Below are 16,698 nucleotides of genomic sequence, written 5' to 3'. Positions count from 1 at the left end.
GCTTTCTGTTGCCCCCTAAAGATTTCCCAGTCCTCTAATCTCCCAGCAATCTTTGCCACTTTATATGCTTTTTCCTTCAATTTGATACTCTCCCTTATTTCCTTAGATATCCACGGTCGATTTTCCCTCTTTCTTCCGTCCTTCCTTTTTGTTGGTATAAACCTTTGCTGAGCACTGTGAAAAATCGCTTGGAAGGTTCTCCACTGTTCCTCAACTGTTCCACCATAAAGTCTTAGCTCCCAGTCTACCTTAGCTAGTTCTTTTCTCATCCCCTTGTAATCTCCTTTGTTTAAACACAAAACACTAGTATTTGATTTTACTTTCTCACCCTCCATCTGTATTTTAAATTCCACCATATTGTGATCGCTCCTTCCGAGAGGATCCCTAACTATGAGATCATGAATCAATCCTGTCTCATTACACAGGACAAGATCTAGGACCGCTTGTTCCCTCGTAGGTTCCATTACATACTGTTCTAGGAAACTATCGCGGATACATTCTATAAACTCCTCCTCACGGTTGCCTTGACCGACCTGGTTAAACCAATCGACATGTAGATTAAAATCCCCCATGATAACTGCTGTACCATTTCTACATGCATCAGTTATTTCTTTGTTTATTGCCTGCACCACCATATCGTTACTATTTGGTGGCCGATAGACTACTCCTATCAGTGACTTTTGCGCCTTACTATTCCTGATTTCCACCCAAATGGATTCAACCTTATCCTCCATAGCACCGATGTCATCCCTTACTATTGCCCGGATGTCATCCTTAAATAACAGAGCAACACCACCTCCCTTACCATCCACTCTGTCCTTCCGAATAGTTTGATACCCTCGGATATTTAACTCCCAGTCGTGACCATCCTTTAACCATGTTTCAGTAATGGCCACTAATGTGCGAGGGAGGATTTTTACACAGAGGGTAATGGGTGCCTGGACTTGCTGCTAGAGGAGGTGGAAACAGGTACGATAGTAACGTTTAAGGGGCGTCTTGACAAATAATGAAAATGAAAATCGCTTATTGTCACGAGTAGGCTTCAATGAAGCTACTGTGAAAAGCCCCTAGTCGCCACATTCCGGCGCCTGTTCGGGGTGGCTGTTACGGGAATCGAACCGTGCTGCTGGCCTGCTTGGTCTGCTTTCAAAGCCAGTGATTTAGCCCTGTGCTAAACAGTCCCTGTTAATACATGAATAAGATGGGAATAGAGGGATATGGACCCCAGACATGTAGAAGGTTTTAGGTTAGACGGGCAGCATGGTCGGTGCAGGCTTGGAGGGCTGAAGGGCCTGTTCCTGTGCTGTACTGTTCTGTCGATCAAATTTTTGGTGTCCACCACTTGATGCTGCCCTCGGCGCATGCTCCAGTCCAAGGTGAGACAGCCAGTTCACTCCCTGCTCAACTCCACACTGGTGTCCAAGCCGACCTCCAGCCATTGCCCATTTGCTGAGTCTCATCCTGGCCACAGAGCAGACCCCCTTCCTCCCCATTACTGCTGTTGGAGACTCTGCAAACTGCACAGTTCGCTCCTACCATTCTAGGACTTTATCATTAATATTGTCTCATCTGGCAGCAGCTGTACAGTCAGTTTCACGGGGCTTAGTATCCGGGGAGCTGCTCTGTGGGGATTAGATTACTTTTACAGTTTCTATTTTTTATCTGGGCTTTTACCGAGGGTCTCCGTGGTAACTGCTGTCCAATCATGGCACCGGGTGAGAGGTGAAAGTTGAGAGTGTGAGCTCCCGGCAGCCCTTGCTCCCGGCCTTTCCGCGCGTTAGTCAACCCGGGAGCGGCCGCCATTACAGCGAGAGCCAGTCCCTCAGCATGGTGAGGGCTGAGGGAGGGAGAGAGAGAGAGAGAGAGAGAGAGGGAGGGAGGGAGGGAGGGAGGAGGAGGGGGGGAGGAGGAGGGGGGAAGAAGGGAGGCGCGAGGCCCGGACACATATTCGCGCGCGCTCCCCGGCGGGATGATCCCCTGGGATGACCAGTGCAAACCCCCCCCCCCCACCGGGATGATCAGTCCGTCCGTCTCCCCCCATCGCGGATGATCAGTGCCCCCCCCCCCCCCCCCCCCCCCCCCCGGTGATCAGTGTCCCCCCGACCCCCCCCCCCCCGGTGATCAGTGTTCCCCCCTCCCAGGATGATCAGTTCTCCCCCCCCCCCCCCCCCCCCCCCCCTTCCAGTCATTTGTGCCCCCTACCTCTGAGTAATCTGTGTCGCTCCCTCCTTCCATCCCTGAGGTGGGGATGTTTGATAGAATTTACGCAGGGTGGGAGTCGGGCCTTTCTGACTGCTCCTTTTATCTCTCCTCCAGAGTTTACCGTTGAATCCAAAACCATTCCTCAATGGCTTAACTGGCAAACCGGTGATGGTGAAGTTAAAGTGGGGAATGGAATACAAGGGCTACTTGGTGTCAGTTGATGGATATATGAACATGCAGGTAAAGAATAAATTGACAATTTTGCAGTCGTACATCGATATTGCTGGCTAGTCAGTGGTATGGCTTTGGTGACATTACCTTAGTCTTTGCACTAATTTTCAATTTGCTAATCCGAACAATAGATTTGCCAAAATCACAAATCATGCTGAATTGTCTCATGTTTGACTGTAAAATCTGTGAGATAAGATGGATGGTTGTCTAAATCTGGATTCTACAGTCTGGCTATCTTGAATAAGGCAAATAAGACCCTGGGCTTTCTAAATTGTGATTAAAATGCAATAACAAGTGAGTTAGAATGAACACTTATTGAACACTGGTTTGGTCCTTGCTGGAGTGGGCACCACACCTCAGGAAGGATGTGCAGGTATTCTAGAGATTACAGAAAAGAGTGGTTGCAGGGATGAGGGATTCAGTTTGAATTACCAGGATTGTTTGGAGAAGCTAGGCTGCTTTCCTGAGAGAAGGTTGAGATTTGATAAGAGGTGTCCAAAATCATGAGTGGTCTGGACAGAGTGGATAGTAACTCTGCTCTTTTTTAAAGGCGCCAAGAACCAGAGGACACCGATTTTAAAGTGATTGGTAAAAGAAGCATTGGCGGCTTGAGGATCTTGAATGCATTGCCTGAGAGTGTGGTGGAGATGGGCTCAATAATGGCTTTCAAAGGGGAATTTGAGAAGTAGCTGAAGCTAAAATATTTACATGGGTACAGGGAAAGGGTGTGACAGTGGCTGTTTTGTTGGCAGAACTAGAGACTTGCTGTAACTGTACTCATGTCCCAGTATCTTAAATTCTTTCTATGAAAGAGAAAAGATAACACTAATCAATTGTATCCCCACAACTATCGATTTCAATTACAGAACATGGATAATAGTTGTAATTTTAAAAGTTTTGTTGAATATTGTGATGAATAACATTTTTTATTTAACACAAAAGAACATTGGAACTGCCTTGGAGACAAACTCCAGATAGTTTGGAGAGCTAGCGTCGACTCAACAGGCCAAATGACCATCTCCTGCGCTGTAACCATCTATAATGGGCAGCACGGTAGCATAGTGGTTAGTTCCTTCACAGCTCCAGGGTCCCAGGTTCGATTCTCGGCTTGGGTCACTGCCTGTGCAGAGTCTGCACGTTCTCCCCGTGTCTGCGTGGGTTTCCTCCGGGTGCTCCAGTTTCCTCCCACAGTCCAAAGATGTGGAGTGGATTGGCCATACTAAATTGCCCTTAGTGTCCTTAAAAAAAAAAGGTTAGGGTGGAGGTGTGGGGATGGGGTGGAGGTATGGGCTTAAGTAAAGTGCTCTATCCAAGGCCGGTGCAGACTCGATGGGCCGAATGGTCTCCTACACTATAAATGTTATGAAATTTGTAACTATGTATTTCAATTAACAAACATTTGGGGACACAGCCCTTTGTTTTTGAAATAATCCTCCACCTGAGTTTGCTTAACCTGGGATTCACTCGTTGTCTTGCTGCATGAGGAGAGATGGAAGGTCTATGCTGAGTAAAGCCCTGATCTGTTTATGTGTGCTCCTGATCTCCGTAGCAGAGTTCTGTGACTGAGAGAGTCGACAGATGCGCCTCTTGGCATCTAGCTCAAAGCTGCGTTGGGATCCTGTGTCACGGGTAGTGAGGATGGATTTTGAGTAAATAATTTTCCTCCAAACTATCTGGAGTTTGTCTCCAAGGCAATTCCAATGTTCTTTTGTGTTAAATAAAAAAAGATGTTATTCATCACAATATTCATTTTCTTCAATGTATTTCACAGCTTAGTCCATATTTAGCAGGAGAAAACATTTAATTATTTTGCTCTTGTTCAAGTTGGCGAACACAGAAGAATATATTGATGGTGCTTTAGCGGGACACCTTGGCGAAGTCCTAATAAGGTGAGAATTACTTGAAAGAAAGGTTTCTATTTGTACAGCACCTTTCATCGGGCACTTCAAAACACTTCAGCCAGTAAAATACTTTTTGATGTGTATTCACTATTGTGATATAAGAAATGTGGAAGTTAGTGTTCATACAGCAATGTGGGGATGACCCAGGTGTTCCAGTCAGCAGTGGATAGGTTACACCTATTGTTGACTGATTTCAATTGCCCACAAACCATTTACACTGAAACCGTTGCACTTTCTGGTCTTGGCTACCACAGCGATGTAAGCACGGCAGCGTCAGGAGGTCAAGTGGCAAGTGTAACGTCAGCAAACCAGGCCTCCTTATCACGTCCTGAACGGCAGACATTAAGAGGCCTGTCTTCAGTTCATTGACACTTTTATAAGGCACTGAACCACAACCTCCCTGCATAAGTACCGCTCAAGTGCGCACATTGGGACTTCCACCAGGTCCCAACATGCATCAGCGACTTAAGTTGAGTCATTAGTCAGTTCCCATACCAGAAGTTTCAAGCCAATCTGTTTCTCTGATAATGGATAAATATTGCCCAGAACACTGGGGATAATGCTCCTTTTTTAAATAATGCATGGGGATCTTTTATGTCTACCTGAGTGGGTAGATGGTTTAACATCTCATGTAACATTTAACATTTTAACATTGGTTTAACATCTCATGTAAAAGACAGTACCTCTGACAATCAGTGCTCCCTCAGTACTGCAGTGGAGTATCAGTTTTGATTTTGGTGTTCAAGTCCTGGCCTATAGTTACCTGATTTTTGTTTCCCCTTTTGAACATCGGAGGTTTTTTCAATCCTCTGGCACTTTTCCAGAATTTAAGGATTCTTGGCAGATTGTTACCAGTGCATCCACTGTCTGTAACTACTTCCTTAATATCCTAGGATGCAACATGTTGGGTCCAGGAGACCCAGTGGTCTTTAGCCCCATTAGTTTCCCTAGTACTTTTTTCTCTAGTGACAGTTATTGTGGTTATTTCCTTACCTGTCCGTTTGCCTCTTGATTATTCAGTATGTTTGAAGACTGACACAAAGTATTTATTTAACTCCTCTGCCATTTCCTGATTCCCCATTATTATTTCCCAGTTTCATTCTCTTAGGGGCCTATGTTAACTTTGGACTCTCCCTTCCTTTTTATATTCTTAAAAAAACTCTGTCTGTTTTTATATTACTTGATAATTTACCTTCATAGTTTATCTTCTCCCTTTTTATTTTTGGTCATCTTGTATTGCTTTAAAAATAATTTAGAGTACCCAATTCATTTTTCCCAATTAAGGGGCAATTTAGCATGGCCAATCCAGCTACCCTGCACATCTTTGGGTTATGGGGGAAACCCACGCAAACACGGGGAGAATGTGCAAACTCCACGTGGACATTGACTTAGAACCGGATTCGAACCTGGGACCTCGGCGCCATAATGCAGCAGTGCTACCCTGGTGGTTAACCGTTGTTGATTTATCCCCTTCCTAGAATCCTCCTTTCTCACTGGGTTATATCTTTGTTGTGATGCATGAACTATTTTCATAAATGCCTGCCATCTCTAAACTCCTTTCCCAGCTAACTCAGCCCTCATTCCTTTGTAATAACCCTTCGTTAAGTTTAGCACAATTGTTTCTGACACAAGTTTCTCACTCTCAAACTGAATGCTAAATTCTACTGTGTTATGGTCACTGTTTCCTAGGGGATCTTTAACTCATTAAATCTGCCTCATTACAAGTTACCAGATCCAAGATAATCTGATCCCTGGTTGGATCCATAAGATATTGTTCCAGGAAACTCGTGAATACACTGTAAATTCTTCCTCATGGCTACCTTTGCCAATTTGATTTTCCCAATCCACATGACGATTAACGTCACCCATGATTAATGTGCTGCCTTTTAAAAAAAATTCTGTTATATTTATTCCATCTCGTACTAACAAAGCTACCTTGCCACCCTTTCACATACTTCCGAATATTTAGTGCCCAGTTTTGATCTCATTGTAACCACGTCTCTGTAATGGCTACAAGGTCATATCAATTAAACTTCAATTTGTTCTGTTAATTCATTTATTTTGTACCGAATACTACGCGCATTTAAGTAAAGAACCATTAATTTTGCCTTGTTATCATTTTCTCCCCCTTTGATCCTATTCGTTGCTGTTTTTTAATGTTTGTATACTCTGTCCCTTCCTGTCACACTCTGGGTATCATTACCTAAATAGCTGCCTCGTAATGCTACCACATACCTTTGCTTTGTAAGCCTTTGTATCCCCGCTTCCTGGTGCCATGGTCAGTCAGCTCATCCTCCCTGCAGTCACCTATTCTCCAAGCAAGCTGAGAGAACCTCAAACCTATTGGATAATTGCAGACGTTGACACTCCTGTTCTTTGGGTTCCCTTACCTACCTCAGCTCCAGCCATGCCCTCCTGTCCCTGACCACTTTACAAACCGGAAGACCCTATCCTAAAGGGTGTAACCACCTCCTGAAACAAAGCATTGGGTAACTCTCCCTCTCGGATGTACTGCAATGTCCGTGACTCAGCCTCCGGCTTGATGGCTCTGAGCCAAAACTCCTCAAGCCACAAACACCTACTGCAAATGTGTTTGCCCTGGATGACAACGTTAACCAGGAGCTCTCGCATGTTGCAGCCTTGACACATCACCTATCTTACCATCCTTAATGTGTCTTAAATAATTACTTGCATAGAACATTGAAAAATGCAGCACAGAACAGGCCCTTCGCCCACGATGTTGTGCTGAACTTGTGTCCTAGATTAAGAACAAATTAATCTACACTCCATCATTCTACCGTAATCCATGTACCTATCCAATAGCCGCTTGAAGGTCCCTAATGTTAATGTTTTCGACTCAACTGCTTCCACAGGCAGTGCATTCCATGCCCCTACTACTCTCTGGGTAAAGAACCTACCTCTGACATCCCCCCTATATCTTCCACCATTTATCTTAAATTTATGTCCCCTTGTAATGGTTTGTTCCACCTGGGGAAAAAGTCTCTGACTGTCTACTCTATCTATTCCCCTGATCATCTTATAAACCTCTATCAAGTCACCCCTCATCCTTCTCTGTTCTAAACAGAAAAGGCCTAGCACCCTCAACCTTTTCTCGTAAGACCTACTCTGTTCCAGGCAACATCCTGGTAAATCTCCTTTGCACCCTTTCCAAAGCTTCCACATCCTTCCTAAAATGAGGCGACCAGAACTGCACACAGTACTCCAATACTTTGAGTACTTACTTAAATTATTTACCTACTTATGGTGCTTGTTATGAAATAACCGCCAAGTTATGCACTGTTTTTAAACCCTGGGGAAACAATAGAACTTGCCTGCTTATCAGATTCTCACCAAAAAGCTGACTCCCTGTCGTAGAGTAAGAACCAATTCTAACTCAAAGCTTTCACTCTGTGCTTTGGTGCACTTATTTGCTCTTGGCAGCACTGAAGACCTTTACTAATATGAAGCAGGTTAGTGCGTTGTTGGAGCAATACTGCTGGAGAGATCCTCCGGTTCCTAGACAGGGGAAACCTATCGAAGTTAAGACAGAATGCCACTCAACAAGGGCTGGGACTAGTGCCATTGTCGGGAGTGGGGAGTCTTAACTCGTTCTCTGGAGGAGCATTCAAACTAATTTGATGGGGCTGGGGGGGTTACTGCACAGTCCGGTATGCACCAGCATGCAGCATTAGAGAGGGTTGAGGCTTATAGTAGCAGGGTTTATGTTACTGGACTGGGAAGCCAGGGTAGAACTAGAAAGAGATGGGGGTGGTGGAGGAATGTTAAGATGGGTTTGGAATAAATGATTGCAAAGGATGTGACAAATAAGGTTGGTGAATTATAGGCACAAATTTCCACATGGGATTCTGATATATTGACAATATAGAGACCTGGATCAAACAAGTGAAGGATAGGGCACTTAATATTCCTGGCTACATGGTATTCAGGAAAGGTATGGAAGGCAAAATGGAAAGTATGGCATTATTGATCAAATATACTTTTACAGCACTGGAAATAGATTATGTGGTTGTGGGATCAAAGAGCAAATCCATTGGTTAGAATTAAGGAGCAACAGGTCAGCTTAGTGGCACAGTGGTTAGCACTGCTGCCTCATGGCGTCAAGCCCGGATTCAATCATAGCTCCTGGGCCACTGTTGTGGAGTTTGCCCATTCTCCATGTGTCTGCATAGGTCTCAATCCCACAACCCAAAAAAGTGTGCAGGGTAGGTGAATTGGTCAGGCTAAATTGCCCCTTAATTGGGGGGGGGAAAAAATTGTTGGGTACTCTAACTTTATTTTTAAAAAGGAATTAAGGAGCAACAGAAGAACTGTTATGCTGCTGGCTTGATGCTATAGGCCACCAAATAATTAGATTGAGGAACAGATCTGCAGGCAAGTTACGGAAAGATGCAAAACAAAAGTAGTGATAATTTGGGACTCGGTTATCCTAAATTAGACCGGGAAAATAACAGGGCAAAGAGAAGAGGAATTTCTAAATTGAGGGCAAGAGAATTTTCATGATCTGTGTGTTTCTGGTTTAATGAGGAAGGGGAGGATGCTTGACCTAATTACGGGGGATGAAATGGGGAAGTTTACTGGGAGAGCATTTAGCAGTATTATCATAGAATCCCTAGTGTAGAAGGAGGCCATTCGGCCCATCGAGTCTACACTGATCCTCTGAAAGAACACCCTTCCTGGGCCCACTTTGCCGCCTGTAATCCCACCTAAACTACACACCTTTGGGTAATGGGAGGAAACCGGAGCACCCAGTGGAAACCCACGCATAGGGTACAGAGGAGATTTACTTTGAGAGGGTACTGGGGAGATTTGCTGGAATGGTACCAGGTCTTGACTGGTGTGGAAATGTTGGAGGGAAGAGGGAATCTGGGATTTTCTCCTTGGAGCAGAAAAAGCTAAGGGGAGATTTGGTAGCCATGTTCAAAGTCAAAAATGTCTTTGATAGAATCGATAAGGAGAAACTATTTCCAGTGGGAGGAGGGCGTAACAACCATCACACTAAATGTGATTGCCCAGTCAAAAATTATTATTTTTTTTAATAAACAATTTTATTGAGGTAGTTTTTGGCTTTATAAACAGTTACAGACATCATCAGAAAGGAAGCAAAAAAGGCAAAAATGTGCAAACATCCACGTTCTTTCAATACTTCCACCGTAACATATTGCACAAGCCCGCTCCCCTCCCATCGGTACTACCCGCCATATTTTCCCTCCTACTCTACTCTAACCCCCCCCCCCCTGCTGACGCTCACTCTCCCGCAAAGAAGTCAATAAATGGTTGCCACCTCCGGGTGAACCCCTGCACAGAACCCCTCAAGGCGAACTTGATTTTTTCCATCCCCAGGAAACTCGACATGTCCGCTAGCCACCACTCCGTCTTCGGGGGCTTTGAGTCCCTCCACGCCAATAGTATTCGTCGCCGGGCTATCAGGGAAGCAAAGGCCAGCACATCGGCCTCTTTCTCCCCCTGGACGCCCGGGTCTTCCGAAACCCCAAAAATTGCCACCCCTGGGCTCATCACCACCCTTGTTTTTAGCACCTGGGACATGACCCCCGCAAATCCCTCCCAGTACCCCCTCAGCTCAGGGCATGCCCAAAACATGTGAACATGGTTCGCTGGTCCTCCCGCACACCTAGCGCATTTGTCCTCTATCCCGAAAAATTTGCACATCCGAGCCACCGTCATATGGGCCCGGTGAACGACCTTAAATTGGATCAGCCCGAGCCTAGCACATGTCGCGGTCGAGTTTACCCTACTTAGGGCCTCTGCCCACAGCCCATCCTCCATTTCCCCGCCTAGCTCCTCCTCCCATTTAAGTTTCAGTTCCTCTGTCTGGGACCCTTCCTCCCTCATGAGCACCTTATAAATACCCGAGACTCTACCCTCCCCTTCATCCCTCCCAGAGACTATTCTGTCTAGGATCCCCATTGGCGGGAGGCGCGGGAAAGATGGGACCTGTCTACGAACAAAGTCCCGCAACTGTAGGTATCTAAAATCATTTCCCCTTACCACCCCAAATTTCTCCTCCAAGCTCCTCAAACTCGCGAAGCTCCCTTCCAGGAACATATCACCCACCCTTCCCGCCCCTGCTCGCCGCCATACTCGGAACCCCCCATCCATACTGCCGGGGGCAAACCGATGGTTGTCGCAGATTGGCGCCCAGACAGACGCCCCCATCTCCCCCACATGCCTCCTCCACTGGCCCCATATCCGCAGGGTCGCCACCACTACCGGGCTGGTGGTGTACTTGGCCGGCGGCAGCGGTAGAGGAGCCGTGACCAGGGCTTCCAAACTGGAGCCCCTGCACGAAGCCGCCTCCACCCGCTCCCAAATAGACCCCGTACCCACCATCCACTTCCTTATCATAGCGATGTTGGCCGCCCAGTAATAATTGACCAGACTCGGCAAAGCCAGCCCTCCCTCGCTGCGGTTCCTCTCCAACATCGCCTTCTTTACCCGCGGAGACTTTCCCGCCCAGACAAAGCTCATGATCAGCCCGTTAACTCTTTTGAAGAAGGACTGTGGGATAAAGATCGGGAGGCACTGAAAAATAAACAAAAATCGAGGGAGGATTGTCATCTTTACAGTCTGCACCCTCCCTGCCAGCGACAGCGGGAGTGCATCCCATCTCCGAAACTCTCCCTTCATTTGCTCCACCACCCTGGCCAAATTTAACTTATGCAGCCTGCCCCAGTCTCGTGCCACCTGGATTCCCAAATACCGGAAATTTTCCTCAACCAGCCTAAACGGTAGCCCTCTCAATCTATTCTCCTGGCCCCTTGCCTGGACCACAAACATTTCACTCTTGACCGTATTTAATTTGTATCCTGAGAACTGGCCGAACTCCCTCAGCATTCCCAGTATAGTTCCCATCCCGGCCACTGGGTCCGACACGTACAGGAGCAGGTCGTCTGCATAAAGAGAAACCCTGTGTTCAACCCCGCCCCTCACCATCCCCTTCCAACCCTCTGCGGCTCTCAGCGCCATCGCCAGCGGCTCTATGGCCAGCGCAAACAGCAGCGGGGAGAGCGGGCAGCCCTGCCTGGTCCCTCGGTACAACCTAAAGTACTCCGACACTTCTCTGTTAGTCCTGACGCTGGCCCTCGGGGCCTGATATAATAATTTGATCCAATCCACCAATCCCTCCCCGAACCCAAACCGTCCGAGCACCTCCCATAGATAGTCCCACTCTACCCGGTCAAAGGCCTTCTCGGCGTCCATTGCCACCACTACCTCCACATCTCTACCCGCCGGGGGCATCATTATCACGTTGAGCAATCTCCTCAGATTGGCCGCCAGCTGCCGACCTTTAACGAACCCAGTTTGATCCTCCCCAATCACCTCCGGTACACAGTCCTCCATTCTCCCCGCCAGTACCTTTGCCAGGAGCTTGGCGTCTACATTAATCAGGGAGATTGGCCTGTAGGACCCGCACACCTCCGGGTCTTTACCCCGCTTCAATATCAGAGATATGGTGGCTTGTGACATTGTCGGCGGCAGGGTCCCTCTGTCCCTTGCCTCATTGAAAACCCTCGCCAAGACCGGGCCCACCAGCTCAGAGAACTTCCTATAAAACTCTACTGGGTATCCATCCGGCCCCGGGGACTTCCCCGATTGCATGGCCTTTAGGCCCCCCAATACCTCCTCTACTCTAATCGGGGCGCCCAGCTCTTCCACTTGCCCCCCCCCAACTGTTGGGAATGTTAACCCGTCCAGAAACCTTTTCATCCCCTCCGGTTCTTCCGGCGGCTCCGAAGTATACAGCTTACGATAGAAGTCCCGGAATACCCTATTCAATTCTGCCGGATCCTCCACTTTGCGCCCCCCCTCGTCCCTCACTCTACCTATTTCCCTGGCCGCCTCCCTCCTCCTGAGTTGCTGCGCTAACAGCCTGCTAGCCTTTTCCCCATACTCGTACACCACTCCCCTCGCCTTCCTAAGCTGTTCCACGGCCCTGCTCGTGGATAGTGCCCCCAGTTCCGCCTGTAGCCTCCGCCTTTCCCTGAGTAAAACCTCCCCCGGGGACTCCGCGTGCTCTTCATCTATCCGGCCCATTTCCCTGACCAATCTATCCATCTCTGCCCGGTCTGCCTTGGCTTTGTGGGCCCCAATTGAAATCAGCTCCCCCCGAACTACTGCCTTTAGCGCCTCCCACACGGTCGCCGCTGAGACCTCCCCAGTGTCATTCACCTGCAGGTAATTTTTTATACATTTCCGAAGCCTCTCGCAGATCCCCTCCTCCGACAGCAGTCCCACATCTAGCCTCCATTGCGGGCGTTGATAACTCGCTCCCCCGAACTGCAGGTCCACCCAATGCGGGGCATGGTCTGAAATGGTAATTGCTGAGTATTCCGTGTTCTTTACCTCCCCCATACAGTCCCTGCTTATTACAAAGAAATCTATCCTGGAATATACTTTATGGACGTGCGAGTAAAACGAGTAGCCCCTTCCTGTTGGCTGTCCCTCTCTCCAGGGGTCCACTGCCCCCATTTGCCCCATAAACCCTTTCAGCTCCCTTGCCATTGCTGAGAGTCTACCCGTTCTGGGACCCGACCGATCCAAAGTCGGGTCAAGGACCATGTTAAAGTCCCCTCCCATTATTAGCTTGCGAGAATCCAAGTCCGGGATCTTCCCCAGCACTCTTTTAATAAAGTCCACATCATCCCAGTTCGGGGCATATATATTCACCAGCACCACCCTTCTCCCCTCCAGTCTGCCCCGTACCATCAGGTATCTGCCCCCCCTGTCTGCAGATATGCCCTCTGCCTCAAATTGCACGCGCTTGTTGATCATGATTGCCACCCCTCTGGACTTCGAGTCCAAGTCCGAGTGGAAGACCTGGCTAATCCAGCCCTTCCTTAGCCTGGTCTGGTCTGACACTTTCAGATGTGTCTCCTGCAACATAATTACGTCCGCCCTCAGGGCCCGCAAGTGCGCGAACACCCGCGCCCTCTTAACCGGCCCATTCAGTCCCTTGACGTTCCAGGTGATCAGCCTGGTCGGGGGGCACATCCCACCCCCCCCACCCCGCCGGTCAGCCATAGCCTTTCTCGGGCCGGCCCCTGACCCGTGCGTCGCGCCATTCCTGGCCCGCCCTTCGGCTGCCTCCACCCTCGACCTCCTTTCCAGTGCCTATTTCAAGTCCCTCTCCCGTCCCAGTCAAAAATTATTAACAAAATAATCTTTACTAGTGATGCTTCTGTCTGTTGAGAGATATGGATCGGTTTTACATCATACCAAATAGTTGTTTTGGTGTTTACTATGATTTTTCTATTTAAAAATTGTTGACTGGAGATAATTAAATTAAACATGGCAAGTTACTTAAACATAGAAAATAGAAGCAGGAGGAGGCATTCGAGCCAGCTCCGCTATTTATTATGATCATGGCTGATTATCAAGTTCAATAACCTGATTTCCCACCCCCGTATTCCTTGATCTCTTACGCTCCAAGAGCTATATCTAATTCCTTCTTGAAATTACACAACGTTTTGGAGTCAACTACATTCTGTGGTAGCGATTCACCACTCAGGTTGAAGACATTTCTCCTCACCTCAGTCCTAAAAGGTTTACCCCTTATCCTTAAACTATGACCCCTAGTTCGGGGAACATTCTTTCTGAATCTAACCCTGTCTATTCTGGTTAGAATTTTGTACGTTTCTAGGAGATCCCCCTCCCTCACTCTTCTAAACTCCAATGAATATAATCCTTACCAATTTAGTCTCTCCTCATATGACAGTCCTACCACCCCAGGAATCAGCCTGGTAAACCTTCGCTGTACTCCCCCCATAACAAGAACATTTTCCCTCTTGTAAGGACACCAGAACTGCACACACTGCTCTAGGTGTGGCCTCACTAATGCCCTATACAACTGCAGTAAGACATCTCTGTTCCTATACTCAATCCTCTCGCTATGAAGGCCAACATACCATTTGCCTTCTTTACTGCCAGCTGTACCTGAGAGCTCACTTTCAGCGACTGGTGCATGAGAACATCAAGGTCTCGCTGAATATCCACTTCTCTCTATTTACATCCATTCAAATAATAATCTGCCGTCCTATTTTTGCTACCAAAGCAGATAACCTCACATTAATCCACATTATACTACATCTGCCCACTCACTCAGCCTGTCCAAATCCTGCTGAAGAATCTATGCATCCTCCTCACAGCTCACCCTTCCACCCAACTTTGTGTCATCTGCAAATTCGGCAACAATGCATTTAGTTCCCAGGTCCAAATCATTAATATATAATGTGAACAGTTGGGGTACCCCACTAGTCAGAGCAGCACAATTAGGGCAGCACGGTAGCATAGTGGTTAGCATAAATGCTTCACAGCTCCAGGGTTCCAGGTTCGATTCCCGGCTGGGTCACTGTCTGTGTGGAGTCTGCACGTCCTCCCCGTGTGTGCGTGGGTTTCCTCCGGGTGCTCTGGTTTCCTCCCACAGTCCAAAGATGTGCGGGTTTGATGGATTGGCCATGATAAATTGCCCGTAGTGTCCTAAAAAGTAAGGTTAAGGGGGGTGTTGTTGGGTTACGGGTATAGGGTGGATACGTGGGTTTGAGTAGGGTGATCATTGCTCGGCACAGCATCGAGGGCCGAAGGGCCTGTTCTGTGCCGTACTGTTCTATGTTCTAGTCACTGCCTGCCAATCAGAAAAAGGCCCATTCATTCCAACTTTTTGCTTCCTGTCTGACAACCAGCTTTCTATCCATCCCAAGATATGACTGTAATTCCATGCACTTTAACTGTACATATTAATCTGCCATGTGAGACCTTGTCGAAAGCCTTCTGAAAGTCTAAATAAACCACATCCACCGTTATCCCTGGTCAACTCTACTAGTTACATCTTCAAAGAATTCTAGTAGATTTGTCAAGCATGATTTTCCTTTCGTAAATCCATGTTGACTTTGTGTGATTACCCCACTGCTTTCCAAATGTTGTGCTATGAAGTCCTTGATAAAGGACTCCAGCAACTTCCCTATTACCGACGTTGGGCTCACTGGTCTATAGTTCCCTGTTTTCTCTCTACCTCCTTTTTGAATAGCGGGATTACATTTGCTACCCCCCCCCCCCCAAATCTGTAGGAACCATTCCAGAGTCCAAACAGTTTTGGAAAATGAATGCCAATGGATCTACTATTTCTAGGGCTACTTCCTTAAGTACTCTGGGATGAAGATTATCAGACCGTGGAGTTTTGCCCATCTTCAATCCCATTAATTTCCCCATTTCTTTACTAATATTAATTTCCTTCAGCTCCTCACTGAAACTTGTGTTTCTCAGAATCTCCGGTACATTATTCGTGTCTTTCTTTGTGTAAGAAAGAAAAAGTACGAATTTAGTTCCTCAGCCATTTCTTTGTTCCCCGCTATGAATTCCCCCGTTTCTGACTGTAAGGGAAACATTAGTTTCTATTAATCTTCTCTTTACATATCGATAGAAACCTTTACAGTCAGCTTTTATGTTCCACGCTAACATACTTTCAAATTATATTTTCCCCTTAATCCCTTACCACATTTTACTTATTTAATCACAATTAATATGCTGGTGGTAACATGGTTGCACTGCAGAGTAAATCTTGCTGTATACTGACAATTTCCTTTCTGTTCCGACAGGTGTAACAATGTTCTGTACATCAGAGGAGTTGAGGAAGAGGAAGAAGATGGAGAAATGAGAGAGTAACTTGCCTTTTATTTTGAAGAATGACCATGTGTACAATTTTTGAGTACTTTTTTTAATATTCAGCAATTCAAATATGCTGTATTTAGGTTTGCATTGACTAGGTTCAGGGGGTTTGTCCGGTGCTGCAAAGTGTACGTGACAAACTGTAATTTAATTGTAGGCACAACTGTTCCAGTTTGACTCTGCACATGTTCAAATGTGAATTCAGGTGTAAATTGAACCAATAAAAATTGTTTTCAATCTGTGTAGTTTACTGTGTAGTAAAGCTTTGACAAAGGGTCATCTGGACTTGAAACGTTAGCTCTTTTCTCTCCTTGCAGATGCTGCCAGACCCGCTGAGATTTTCCAGCATTTTCTCTTTGGCTTAATTGGATATGATAATTCCAAACTGGGTGGCACCGTGGCTAGCACTGTTGCCTTGCAGCTCCAGAGACCCAGGTTTAATTCCAGCCTTGGTGACTGTGTGGTGTTTGCACTTTCTCCCCTTCTCTGGGAGAACAAATAAGCTGACTAGTTGAAAACCCTTTACAGAGGCATTGTAACAAAAAGACAAAATGTTTAAACTTATCAAGTAGCCTTGTTCGCCAGTCTTTGCATTACTGGTGTGGGCAGGTCATGGTTATATGTCTGAACTCAATATATAGTCCTTTCCCATGTCCTTTAATAC

General features: G+C 46.9%; 1 protein-coding gene across 1 annotated transcript; it reads left to right on the top strand.

Annotated features, from left to right (window-relative positions):
* Positions 1 to 1,694: 1,694 nt before the first annotated feature.
* On the top strand, positions 1,695 to 16,275 carry snrpf (small nuclear ribonucleoprotein polypeptide F). The gene is made up of 4 exons (XM_038810912.1): positions 1,695 to 1,830; positions 2,317 to 2,442; positions 4,258 to 4,322; positions 15,965 to 16,275. The coding sequence occupies exons 1-4, from the start codon at positions 1,828 to 1,830 to the stop codon at positions 16,029 to 16,031; spliced, it is 261 nt and encodes an 86-aa protein (XP_038666840.1). The 5' UTR covers positions 1,695 to 1,827; the 3' UTR covers positions 16,032 to 16,275.
* Positions 16,276 to 16,698: the final 423 nt, after the last annotated feature.

Source organism: Scyliorhinus canicula, chromosome 11 (assembly GCF_902713615.1).
Source record: "Scyliorhinus canicula chromosome 11, sScyCan1.1, whole genome shotgun sequence".
Classification (NCBI taxonomy): domain Eukaryota; kingdom Metazoa; phylum Chordata; class Chondrichthyes; order Carcharhiniformes; family Scyliorhinidae; genus Scyliorhinus; species Scyliorhinus canicula.
The sequence above is the reverse complement of the archived record's forward strand: the minus strand, read 5'-3'. Positions and strand labels throughout refer to the sequence as shown.